Source organism: Lonchura striata, chromosome 1, assembly GCF_046129695.1.
Source record: "Lonchura striata isolate bLonStr1 chromosome 1, bLonStr1.mat, whole genome shotgun sequence".
Classification (NCBI taxonomy): Eukaryota; Metazoa; Chordata; class Aves; order Passeriformes; family Estrildidae; genus Lonchura; species Lonchura striata.
This window is the reverse complement of record NC_134603.1, coordinates 44,056,444-44,069,420: the sequence shown is the minus strand read 5'-3', so window position 1 is coordinate 44,069,420 and position 12,977 is coordinate 44,056,444. Positions and strand designations below refer to the sequence as shown.

At 40.6% G+C, this 12,977-nt stretch overlaps 1 protein-coding gene across 1 annotated transcript; it reads left to right on the top strand.

Annotated features, from left to right (window-relative positions):
- The first annotated feature begins 1,435 nt into the window (after nucleotides 1–1,435).
- Nucleotides 1,436–12,509, top strand: LOC110468129 (transthyretin). The gene is made up of 4 exons (XM_021525735.2): nucleotides 1,436–1,567; nucleotides 2,314–2,453; nucleotides 10,379–10,514; nucleotides 12,224–12,509. Exons 1-4 carry the CDS (start codon nucleotides 1,499–1,501, stop codon nucleotides 12,329–12,331), a joined length of 453 nt encoding a protein of 150 aa, XP_021381410.1. The 5' UTR covers nucleotides 1,436–1,498; the 3' UTR covers nucleotides 12,332–12,509.
- Nucleotides 12,510–12,977: the final 468 nt, after the last annotated feature.

Here is a 12,977-nt window from a genome sequence, read left to right as displayed (position 1 = left end):
CTTTCCTAGCTTTGAATACAACCCCCAAGCATTAGATTGCAGCATGGTTTGTTACTGCTGGGCACCTTCCACTGACTTTTAGCAGGCAAAGTGTGTGTAGAATGTTACCTACGTATCAGCCTGCTTTGCTGTAAGGACAAAGGGCACTTTGATCCCAGTGCAGGAGATTACTGTATTCTAGATTTTTTTTCTCAAAAATCAACTTTGCCTAGAGAGAAAAACTGCCTCAAGCAGCCTGAAGACATGAAAATCTCTGGAGAATACCATCTGTGATTTCTCTCTAAGACTTCCATCATAATCTTATTTAAGAAAATTGCTTTTTGTTAGAATACTGTGAAATCAGTAAAAAATTAGTGCCAGCTCCTGAAAAGTGTAGACTCAGGGTTGTTTAGGACATGGAAAAGGAACTGCTAAACAGGGTAGGTTCTTTGTCTCTCAGCTAGCACAAGGTATGGTATGGTATGGTATGGTATGGTATGGTATGGTATGGTATGGTATGGTATGGTATGGTATGGACAGTCTGTGTGATGCAGCTGAACAAAAGCAGCCAACTCCCCCAGGTGACTTCTTCCATCTTAGGCTGGGGGTGAGTTCATCCCTGAAAAACCTCTGAAATGTATGTTTGTACACTTACAAATGTGGAAATGTATAAACCCACATATAACAATAAGATTCCCAGCATAATAAAGATTTGGCATCTAGAATCTTCGTCAGATGTTAACAAAAGCTACAGGTCTTTGCTGGCTGCCCTGGCTCCTTCTGGGGTACATGGTACAAGGGAAGACTCATTTCACTTTTCTGAGACCTTTAGCTTCCAGGGGGACATCTCTCTAGAGATCTTTTCCCTGTGACTAAGAGGAGAACTCAGTGTCTACCTGAAGGTTGGGCAAGATGAATCATTACTAACTTCTGGTGGGTTTGTGTCTCAAAACAGAGACATTGCTCCTTTCCAACACACAGGGAAACTGCTTGGGAATCCAGCACTGCTTGAGCCAGACAATGAACAAACACCACCACCATGTACTGAGTCTGCATGTGAATGTGGGATCTGATCCTCTGCACTGAATATACTGAGAAGAAACATAGGACAGATGCAGAGAAAACATTGGGGCATTATCATGCACAACCTGAGTGCAAGCTAAAGAAGTTATCCTAGAACTGGTTGGATTTCTGGACAAAAAAAGAGGTCATTTGTGTTATTTTGTGGAGGGCTTTCTATGAGTGTAATCTCCCCAGGCAAGGTTCATGTTTGTTTCCGTTACTTATTTTCTTTTCTCTAGTGATCCTGCAGTCCTTCCATTGACTTCAATGGCAGTGCCATGAAGCAATGGACTGACTCTAGGATTGGGCTATTTACTAAGCAAATAATCAGAATCAGCAGTTTTGGAGTCATATGGGCACCCAATAAGCAGCCTGTTCAGTTGTTGGATTGGCTATAAAATCCCAAATCCCCTCAGCTCCCGGCTGCTGGCACCAAGGCTCACTAACAGCAAGCAGAATGGCCTTTCAGTCTGCGCTCTTTGTTTTCTTAGCTGGACTGGTATTTTTCTCTGAAGCTGCACCACTGGTGAGTTTCTTTGTATTCAAACCAAATCATTATAAGAATGATAATCTGGATTTTCTAGATGACTAGCATCCTCCTCATCCATGAAATTCTGTAACCATTGAGCTTTGTCAGAATGTTATTCCTGGTTTGTTTTTTTTTTTTTATAGTAGCATCTTCAGAATTCTTGAAACTTCTTTCTTTTCTTGCCATTTACCTACCTATTTTAAGATATTATGGAAGGGTCAGGGATCTAGGTGTTGTGACCTTTTCTTTTCCTTTGTTTCCATCTGTTCATGACTCACATCCTGCATTCTCAATTAAGAGCAAGCTTCACCAAAAGAGGTATGACTAAGGATTCCTTATAATGTAATGAAGCCTAAGAGAGGGATAGCAATCTTAGGATACTGTATGTATTTCTTTGTTGGTTTCCCTAGATAACATACTGTGTCTGCACTTAAAAGAATTTACTATTTTCATATTTGTGATCTCATTAGAAAGGTATAATATTGTACCATTTTCCTAGAGACATTTAGAGCAACTCTAAATATTGATCAAGCAATCTGTGTGTGTGTAATAAAGTATCAGTATAAAGTTCTAAGACATTCTGCTTAAGAAATAGATATTTGGAAATTAGCTTTGAACAGCATTTGTCAGAGAACTTGGTTTTAAGTGAATGGTAATTCTGCAATTAGCATCTATCTTTTCTTTGGGAGAAGGTTTTTGCAGGTTTGCTGAACAGTTCCTATACAACTTCTCCTTTTCCCAAGGTCTCCCATGGCTCTGTTGATTCCAAATGCCCTCTTATGGTGAAAGTGCTGGATGCAGTCAGAGGAAGCCCTGCATCTGATGTAACTGTTAAAGTTTTTAAACAGGCTGAAGATGGAAGCTGGCAGGACTTTGCTGTTGGGTAAGTTGTGTGGTCTTCTGGAGTCATTTTCAAGGTGCCTTGGACAAGCAATTGAGGAGTTAATGGAATGGAGCTCTGATCAAAACAGAGATATGTTTCCTGATGTGTACCACCCTATCAATGTTCACAGTACATGATTTCTGATCTCAAATCCATTAGATTTAAGTGAAACTCATCCGTAACTGAAATGCTAATTGCAAAAATATGTTCAGATGCTCATTTTATCTCTGTAAGGGACTAGTTTTAATACTTTTTTTTTCTCCTAGCTTCAGTATTATCTTTTCTTTCTATAGAAAGAAAAAAGAATATTTACCAGCATTTTATAGGTAATCCAGACTAACCTATCTCCATATGCAATGGATATAGAGCTTTATTTGCAGCAGTCACATGCAAAATCCTCTCTGTAAGCTTTTTCTGCACACATGCAAATAATAATTGCAATATGCATCTTCTGCTGTGTACCAAATGTGCTGGTTGGAAGAAACTCCTTGATAAGAAAGTTTTAAAGAGCCCTATTATAACACAACACAGAAGCAAAATCTCCACAATTTGAGGCCATTTCTCTAGCTCTGAATATCTTTTTCTAGAATGACAGACCAATACCAACAGATACCCAGCATCCTTACAAATACCTTAGGACATCACAGAGCGTCATAAAATAATTCCTTCAGTCTGTGACAGGTGTATGAGTAACAGTAGAACACAGTTTACTAAAATTCAAATAGCTGAAGTATTTAGTCATTTTACTTTCATTGCAAGAATTCATTGAATCAGATATTTAAATAACTCAAGAGAAGTCTCCAGTAGCAGCAGAATATTCAAGAACACAATTATAGGCACAAGAATGGACAGGAGTCAACTGTACATTTAACTGTCTATTACCAGGATTTTTTATAGCATGATTTACATATAAGCAGCAGGAAAAAAAAGAAAAAAACCAAGAAGAAGACTGCAAGGAGAGATAACTTTCTCTCCATCTGAATGGTTTATTTTTATATATTGAAAACAAAAAACCCTTTTCGCCTTTGAAAAGTTGAAAGAAAATTTACAAGAGTGAAAAAAACAAAGAACTCCACTTCCAAGTGCTGAGTGTTAACCTAAGAATAAATTACTCCTAAAATGGATTTATATACTTTGATGAACAGAAAAACTCCATGAAAAGTGACACATTTTTTTCAAGGAAAGCAGAGACAAAGATAACATCCCTAGTGAGCATCCCTTTCATTATTAGAAAACCAAATTATTTAAAATGTTTCATCAAGTACTGTTTAACAGCTAATACAAAATACAATTTACAGAAGAATAAGAGAAATGTAATGTCATTTTTAAATGCCCTCACTTCTGGGGCATAACAGCGTTTTCCTGTTCAGTTTGCAACCCTGCTCTCAACAAGTCCATGGAGACAAATCCTGTAGTTCTTAGGCAACTTCTGCTGACACTTTAGGTTAGTATACTTAAGAAAATTTAATTACATCTTCTTAAACATAAATTGAGAAGATTAACTCTAGGCAAGTGAGAACCATTTTGCTGGGGGGTGGCAGTGAATGAACATTAAATCACAACTTTTATTGCTGTAAAGATTTTGACATTTTTCTTGACTTGCATCATAACCAAGGCTGCTTTCAGTGATACCATTGACTTTAGGTGATGACAGTTGTTTGAACCGAGTTTTCATGTACAATTACAATTTTATTCTTTTTGGAAAGCTAAAATTTCCCTGTGTAAAAACAGCTGAAAATATGAATGAAATCCAGGAACACAATCTGTAAATACTCCTGTCAGGTGAATAACATTTTGAAGTTACAATAACTAGCAGATACATATGAGAAAGTTAGATTTTGTGCAAATGTCTGTTGTAGTTATGTTTTTACTACTTTGTTTTCTTATTTTTACTTTGCAAGCATGTTGAGGCGCGGCATGCGCTCCTCGCCGCGGCACTCCGAGCCGTGCTGGGCGGTGAGGGAAGAGAACGGGCGGCCGCTTTCCCCCGCAAGCTCTGCAGTTTCAGTTCGTGGCGCGCAGGGATAGACGAAGGCGACACGGGACTTGGGGGGGGAACGAGATGGTTTTATTCCATGAGCCCCAAGACCCCGGCGGGCGGGGGGGCAAAGGTTTTATACAGAACTCAGGAGGACGGGTGTAGGAACAGTAACCAATGAGGGAATAGCAGGGGAGGAGTTTAGGGCAGAACTAACATCTGGAAGCTGAGGAGGGGGCTAGAATGAATGACAGGGAAGGTTCTAGGGAAAGGGGCAGGGAAAGGGGGGTTGGGGGGGGGAAACAGATATTAAACAAATATCAAATGAAAGAAAAACACACCACCGCATCTTCCTCTTTTACTTTACAAAAAGAAGGAGAATTTTGTGGTTTAAGCAAATTAATAAAACATGCAAATAATATAAAATCATATGATAACATTGTAAATTACTTAAAGGACATGAAAGACACATTATTGCATTTATAGGGCAGGAAGAGTAGTAACAGCTTAAATTAGACACAAGACTGCACAAAACTTGCTGTTTTGCTGTTTTGAGTAATAATTTAAAATAATGTAAATAATGTAAATAATTGAAATAGAATGAAATAATTGACAGAAATTAAACTAAAAAATTTAATTAGAATGATTAAAATTATAACTATCTAATTTGAATAAAATAATTAAATGGAATTATTGGAATTAAATATAATAAAAGATCAACTAAATATAACTAATAAATTTTTAAATTTCGCAGCAATGCAGCAAGCCTGAAGCGATATAGTAGCTGAGTGATTCCTGTAGCAATAATGGTTAAACACAGCCTTTAAGTTAAAAAATATCAGAAAAGACTGAATTAATTATAATTATAACAAAACAACTTAATATAAAATCAAATTGTAACATTACATATTATTAAAAAAACATAAATTGAAAGACATTAAAAAATGATAAACTAATTGTGATTATAACATATGAAACATATAAAAACTTCATCTGGAGTATATAAAATTGTCTTAAATGAGAGTCCAAATTAAGGGTACAAAGCACAGCAGGATTTGTGACTTCATCTGATTTAGAATTTGCTGCGTCGCGGCGTTTGCGATGTTCAGCTTCTTAAATTCTTAAAGCAGAGTCAGCGGATAACGGCGCTTGTTTTAAAGCAGAGTCAGCGGATAGCGATGTGGTTTGTTCAATTTGAATGTCCGTTTGAGAGGTGGGCATAATATCTTGAGTAATAATTAACTGGGATGATTTTTTTTTTTTTCTATAAAATATAACTCAACAAACAGATTATTCAAAAATAATCAAAAGCAAAAAGAGGAATTCGTAGTTAAATAAAAAGGAGTATTGGGTAGGGTACATTAAGGAATAGGATAGGGGAATCAGACAATCACTTAATTAGTGATTGCCATGATTAACAGGGGGTATCGGTAAGGGGTGGACCGGGGCGCCGCCATTTCAGGGGGAAGACAAAATGACGGATCCTCAGTCCCGGGTTTCGGCTCCATTTCCTCGGGAGAAGATCCCTCCCGACCCTCCCCCCGGAGGACGAGCCCGAAGAAGGATGGGGAATATCCAACCCCGCCTCCCCCAACAGGGACTAGCCTCGTGCAGGGACGGTGCAGGGCTATTGGGGGAGAGATGGGACTGGCGGGAAACCAGGGGCGGAAAAGAAGGGTCAAGGCGGGAAATGGGTCCCGAGCGGCGTGGCCAGCGCCATCTTGAGAGGGGTGCCGGGCACACTGCACTTGGCCTGAGCAGTGTCCGGCAGGGCACTTGGGGCGGCTCGGCCACAGCAATCCCCAAGGGAGGATAGGAAAGGGTTTTAGGAAAGTCCGAGGGGATGGGGGCATAGGGAGCTTCACAGAAGCAAAAAGGGGAAATTTATAGGAGGGGGGGGGGGCCGCCCGACGCAGCTGGATGTCGGCGCAATGCGTGGGTGTAAAGGGCCCCTTTTAACAACTCTCCTATAGCTAACGTGTCGTCTTCTTAGCTGATCCCTACTGGTGTCTTTTCTACCCCCTCCGTCCAGCCCAGAATGGGGAGGGGAGGATAGAGAAGACAACTTTTTCGAGGAGAAGAAAAAGCGATCTAATCTAGGTCCCCACAGAAGACTAGGCGAAGGATAGCACTCAGTGCTAGCTTCTCCCAGAAAAGGAAAACCCACCCGCTTGCCAGGGACATGCACGGCTACAGCCCCAGTCTGGGCGCAGACGGGGGTTAAAACGCGAGAAAAAAAAAGGTGGCAGACCCAGCCGTCCGTCGGGGCGACCCCCACCCCGTGTAGCCTACCTTACCTTGCAGGCTCGGACGGAGATGGCTTGAATCTTCTCCTCGACTCGATGGAAAAGTCGCGCTAAAAACTGGGGATGTTCCTTCCCGGTTTTGGCCCTTCCGGAAGCCTGGGTGTTCCCGTTAAACCAAGACTCGTCCCCGAAGCCTTGGTTTCGGCCACTATCAGCCTCCGGTGGTCTCGCTGCAGATGCTGACCGAGGAATGAACCTCTTCTCGGTCAGCCCCTCTTCAGGCTCCCCCGAGCCGCTGCCAAAACCGCCCTCTGTGTTCTCGGGTAAGTCTGCCCGCCAAAAAGCTCTGCAGCCCGGCTGCCCGTGCAGCGCGGCTGCTCCCGGGCGGGAAGATGGCGAGAACAAAGAGGTCCCGGAGCCTCAATCTTTTTCGCTCGGCGCTCAGCTCCTCATAGCATCAGGCAGAGCTTTTACGGCCGTAGATGTTCCTCTTCTTTCCTTCTTCTTCTGTGAGGCGGGCGCCCCCACAAATTTGCCCGTTTTTTTTACAAGACGAAGGAGGGAACCATCCTCTGCTACCATATGTTGAGGCGCGGCATGCGCTCCTCGCCGCGGCACTCCGAGCCGTGCTGGGCGGTGAGGGAAGAGAACGGGCGGCCGCTTTCCCCCGCAAGCTCTGCAGTTTCAGTTCGTGGCGCGCAGGGACAGACGAAGGCGACACGGGACTTGGGGGGGGAACGAGATGGTTTTATTCCATGAGCCCCAAGACCCCGGCGGGCGGGGGGGCAAAGGTTTTATACAGAACTCAGGAGGACGGGTGTAGGAACAGTAACCAATGAGGGAATAGCAGGGGAGGAGTTTAGGGCAGAACTAACATCTGGAAGCTGAGGAGGGGGCTAGAATGAATGACAGGGAAGGTTCTAGGGAAAGGGGCAGGGAAAGGGGGGTTGGGGGGGGGAAACAGATATTAAACAAATATCAAATGAAAGAAAAACACACCACCGCACAAGCACACTTCATGGGATTAAGAAAATGTACTTAGCAACTGTTGAATTTGAGTAATGGTGTTTAAGGGGCAGTGGGAGAGTTAGAATAGTAGGAGATGACTTTATTTATAGGTTTATTTCAAAATTACTCTAGCTAAAAATATGCAAGAAGAGATAACTTGAGCATAACATAGTAGAGAAGGGTTTAGGGCACAGAACATGTTATTTGTATTCTATATGAGCTCCTCCTATGACTAACTTTGATTTCACTCCTCACAAGTTTTTGGAAATATAGGTCTCATCATGTGGTTCAAGAGTTGCAGTCAGTCACATTTTTTTAGCAAGTAGTTACCCACTTGTAACCATGACCGTGTTACAAGTCATGAAAGAGAAGACTTCTGTGTATTTGAAGTGGTTCTCCAACCCTCCTTTTTTTTCGGTTGGTTTTGGTTTTTTTTTTTTTTTTGGGGTTTTTTTTGGGGTTTTTTTGGGGTTTTTTTGTTTTTTAAACTCCAAAATAAGAGCTTGTGTTCCTGAGATATTTCCTCATCAGTCTGCATCTGACAGCACATTTTATCTCAGTGCAGTATGTCCTAAGAGTTCATAAACATCATTGTAAAGACAGTGGAGATTTAACCTGGCCACAATATACAACTAAGGTCCAGATAGTCAAAAAGAGGGTCAGGATTGCAGTATGGGCTGGCACTGCAGTAACTTCACTGGATAAAGCACAGCTTTTTAATTTAACTGTCCATCTTACACCAGATGCTGGCAGTCCACATGCTATTAGGAATAAGGAACCATGTTATATTTAGTCCCCCACTCAGAAATACAAGTGCTGTTCAGAAGCAGTCACAGCATTTTGCTACCAGTGCTGAATGCTAATCCTCTCCAGGCTCTGAATCACACACTGTCCTATTGTCTGTCAGTGCAGCAGTGAAGCTGAAGGGTTTCTTGTGAGACCAGTTGTACTGAATGGCTACCACTTAATAATTGAAAGAAAGTGCCATTAACTTCTGGTAGTGGGCATGCCTTTTCAAGTGAGCTCTTGTTTCCAAGTTTCCCAGCTGTTCTGGATGGTTAACATCTGACACTCTGGAGCAGTGCCCCTGAGGGAAAGCACCATTCCAGCTCCATCCATACTTTTCTCAAACTAAAACTAATTTGGTTTTCTGAACAAAGATTTTGAGGCAGACACCATTTTTCCTTTTAATTGATTGTTTGGACTATCCAGGTTATAGGCAGAAGTATGTGGATTGCTAATTTCTCTGTTCTGCAGTATCTCAGTAATTCTGTTTCACAGCTTCAAGGACGCTCACAAATGAATTTTTTCTTATTTTACTAAAGCAATATAGATCAAAAAAGAAATTACTAATTAAACTAAAAGAAAACAGATGCATACATTTTACAAACTGATTGTGATACTTATTTCAAATAGGACTTTGATTCTCTGCAGGTTTGATCTGCCCTGGATACACTTGATTATACTTGTATTGGATCAGTGAGATCTTGTCAATCTTGACAAATAAGAAAAATTAAAATAAGCATGGGATTTTCAATCCTGCTACCTCTTAATTCAAGCAAAATCTCTGTAGTTCAGTCTTTTTTTATTTACCATGATTAACCAAAGATTACAAATAAGGTGGAGGAGAAAGAGACCAGGAAAGAAAAGTCCAATAGCACAACTGATTCTGTCCTAGAAAAGCAGGATGTCACAGCTTCTCCACTTCCTCTCCTCCTCAAGTTTGTTTTCTGCCTACGCAGTTAGTACTTGCCATAAGACAGGAAAGTTCCACTAGTTCTCCCAGTCAAGGCTTTCTTCATTTTTCCTTCAACTAAATCATGTTGTTATGAAGTGCTATAAATATATATTTATAAATATATTTGTAAGTGCTATAAAATAAGTATTTTCAGCAGAAAAAGACCCAAACAAAAACAAACAAACACAAAAGGTCAAAAAATCAGAAACTAAGTAAAAGGAGGGGAAAGAGATAAATGGGGTTTAGGAGCTAAGTATGTAAATATTTAAGCAGCTGTCATACAAAGCTTGAAAAGCCTCCTTTTTCAAACAAATAGGTTGCAATGCTGGCTATACTCCCTTCTTACTGCTGGAGTTTCTACATCCACAGTTTTTTGTTCTGAGCTGAGCACATAAGCTCTGAGCTGGGAATTCCTATTGCTCATTTATTTGGTACCCAGTGGAAGAGGCCCCTGCTTTTTGACCAAGGTATTGTAATTCAAATTATTAAAATCTTATGATGCTAAATTGCTTTTCCAAGACATTACCACTAAGGGTCACATAAAATCACATCAGTGTATAGGAATAAACTCCAGATCCACTGTGCTAATAACTAGAGAACAAAATAATTTCCCAATAAAATGTCTCTCTCTCCTTAGTTTTATTTTGAGATTTGGCATCTTGCCTCTCATCATGACATTCCTTCTCCTAAGACAGTAACCTTTGGTTCCAGAGAACATTTGGTACAAGTTAAACATGATACTAAAAGAGGGACCTTAAACCAGCTAGCTTTGATTTGTGATGTATATGGGTGAGTTGGTAACAAGGACGGACTCTGAAATGTATGGAAGGAATTATTTCAGATAATTAGGCTGCACAACGTAGAATTTGGCATCTCTGCTATTTAATATTCCACACTGTCTATTTCTGTTTAAATGATAGTATAAAATATTTATATAAGTATTTAATAATTACAGGAAAACCACAGAGTATGGGGAGATTCACGAGCTCACGACAGAAGAACAGTTTGTAGAGGGAAAATACATGGTGAAGTTTGAAACCAGCTCCTACTGGAAGGCGCTCGGGCTTTCTGCATTCCATGAATATGCTGATGTGAGTAGTGGCAAATGTCCTTTATAACCAGTACACACTGTCTGTGTAGTGGTATCAGCTGGAAAAAGCAAACACAGCCCTTTAATACTGAAGGAGCAGCAACACACAGTGAAGTGGTTCACTGCCACACAGCACTGGGAAATAAAGGCAGTAAACATCCAGCTAAATCACAGGAAGGAGCCAAATTCCCTGCAAATGCTGACACAGGTCTTTCAAAACATAGCTGTGCCCATTCACCCACGGAATCTTGCTTGAAAAGAGATACATTATTCAATAGTAGACAGTGTTTATAAAAACAAAAACAAACAAAAAAAACCAAACAAACAAAAAAAAGACTGCTTTTACTGATGCTGAAGGAATTGAGAGATTTGGAAAGCCTAATTTTATAGAAAATAAGCTATGCTTAAATCAGAGGTATTTCACCTATATCAGTCACATGAAAATCCCTGAATTCTAATGACATGTAATTACAGGAAAAACCTGTGTGCCTTTTTTTTTTAATGATGTTCAGTACCAAAATACACAACTAAAATAAAGAAGGTATAAAATAAGTAAATAAATAACCATAGTGGGAAAGGAAAAAAATCTGTTTAAATTCTTCAGGCTTAATCTGTCATTAAATTTAAGGTTCCCCAACTTAAGTACTCCGGAACAGCTGCTGGTGGTGTTGTAGAACATTTCAAACCACAAGTTCATGGAGCTCTAGTGGAAGACTAAAGGAAATTACTGAGTCCCAGGTCCATTAAGTCTGAGGTGCCATTTGGGTGATTTAGGTCAAAAAATGAAACCTCAAAAGTATTCCCTAACCATTTGTATGTCTGAAAGTTGTAAATGCTACACCTCAGAAGGTGCTTAAAAGTGCCTGACTGAGATTGTTCCAGCTAGGCTGAAGAAGCTTTTCCTTGACATAATAGCCTACAGGCCAACACACTAGCCTGGGAAGTGGGGAGAGTTCAGGGACGGACTGACAGAGTAACTGAAGTGTACAGTCCTCAGAAGCTTAGATTTTGTTGTAGAAGAGAACTCTCTAGTCTCCTTATAGAAAGTGCCTCACGGTTTAGAAAATAGATCAAATAGTAGGCTAAGGAAAGCTGGAATTTAACCCAGGTGACAATACTTTCCTGGGAATTGGATGTCCCATGTCCCATTGGACTAATTTGAAGAGCAGAATATTTGAATTGTCTTAGGGTAAGGGTCTCTCCTTGTTCTGGCAAATCTAGCCACTCAGTTCTTAATGCAAAAACTGACACATCACCAGTTGTCTTAAAAACAGGAGGGGGCACTGAAGTACAGAAAATAGCTTTGGGCTCCAGCTGCCTGCCTTGTTTGGCCAAATCACACAGGAGTTGTATTTAAATTCCCTAGGTGGAATTTCACCCCTGTCTTTCTTACTGGTCATTTGAGATACCTCCCCCTTAGCCTCCTATTCCACATCACAAAGCAGTTTGCCTGGCTCAGGTGTGGGTATTTCCATCCAGCTTCACCACAGCTGAGGCTCTCTGTGGACCTCAGCCCAATTGTCACAAATATCTCAGTCCTTGGCAATCACAAAGTAACGGGAAGCATCACCCTTCCTTCAGCGGGGTAAAAGCACTGAGCAGGACCAGCAAAGTGCTCTGCAGATGAAGTGGGGTGTGCTGCCTAGTTGTTAATAAAGGAGCTTTGGCTGTATTGCTGTTCATCATGACCACGAGTGTTCCCTTTTCCAGGTGGTGTTCACTGCTAATGATTCCGGTCACCGCCACTACACCATCGCCGCTCTCCTCAGCCCTTTCTCCTACTCAACCACTGCTGTTGTCACTGATCCCCAGGAATAAACACGTACTGTCTTTTTCACACTTTCCTCCACTAGAACTATCATAGGCTTTTATGGGAGGAAAGTTTTTCCTACTGCTAATGCATAACTTTCTGCTACATTAGTAGTTGTTTTTTTTTTCCATTTTGTAACCTGGCAAACTTCAGACAAGTCAATAAAATATTACTTCTTTAAAACTATTTTGACTCAATTAATGGAATTTTATTGTCTTCTAAAGTATTATGAATTGCATTTAAGTGCAAAGGACATCTGAAAAACACGCATGGGATGACACTTTATTTAGTTTTGTTATCTTCCTCCATTGCCTTAAAGAAGTCTCACCAAAAACATTGGCTCAAAACAAGAAATTCATATAGTTGTGTTACCTGAAAAAAATTACCAAATAAATGTACTCAAAATAAGAAAGTAATCTGTGCTACTCCAAGTTTGCACACAGAATATATGGTCCCACTACCAACCAGGTCACAGGGTGAATTTGTGAAATTCTGAATACCTAGCAGCAGAACAAACAATGCACAAACCATTGAAATAAGTATGTCCAGAGAGCTGAAAGAATTAAAGTCTGTGTATCTTTACTTAAAACTTCAGGTAAACCTCAACATGATGTTTCAAGAGGAAAGTTGGCTGCTCAATCAATCTAAGTACTG

Excerpts from the sequence above, each read along its gene's own strand:
- LOC110468129 (XM_021525735.2), top strand. The coding sequence starts at position 1,499 with ATGGCCTTTCAGTCTGCGCTCTTTGTTTTCTTAGCTGGACTGGTATTT. Across the intron at positions 1,568-2,313 it reads TCTCTGAAGCTGCACCACTG|GTCTCCCATGGCTCTGTTGA; the intron begins GTGAGTTTCTTT and ends CCTTTTCCCAAG. Across the intron at positions 10,515-12,223 it reads CATTCCATGAATATGCTGAT|GTGGTGTTCACTGCTAATGA; the intron begins GTGAGTAGTGGC and ends TCCCTTTTCCAG.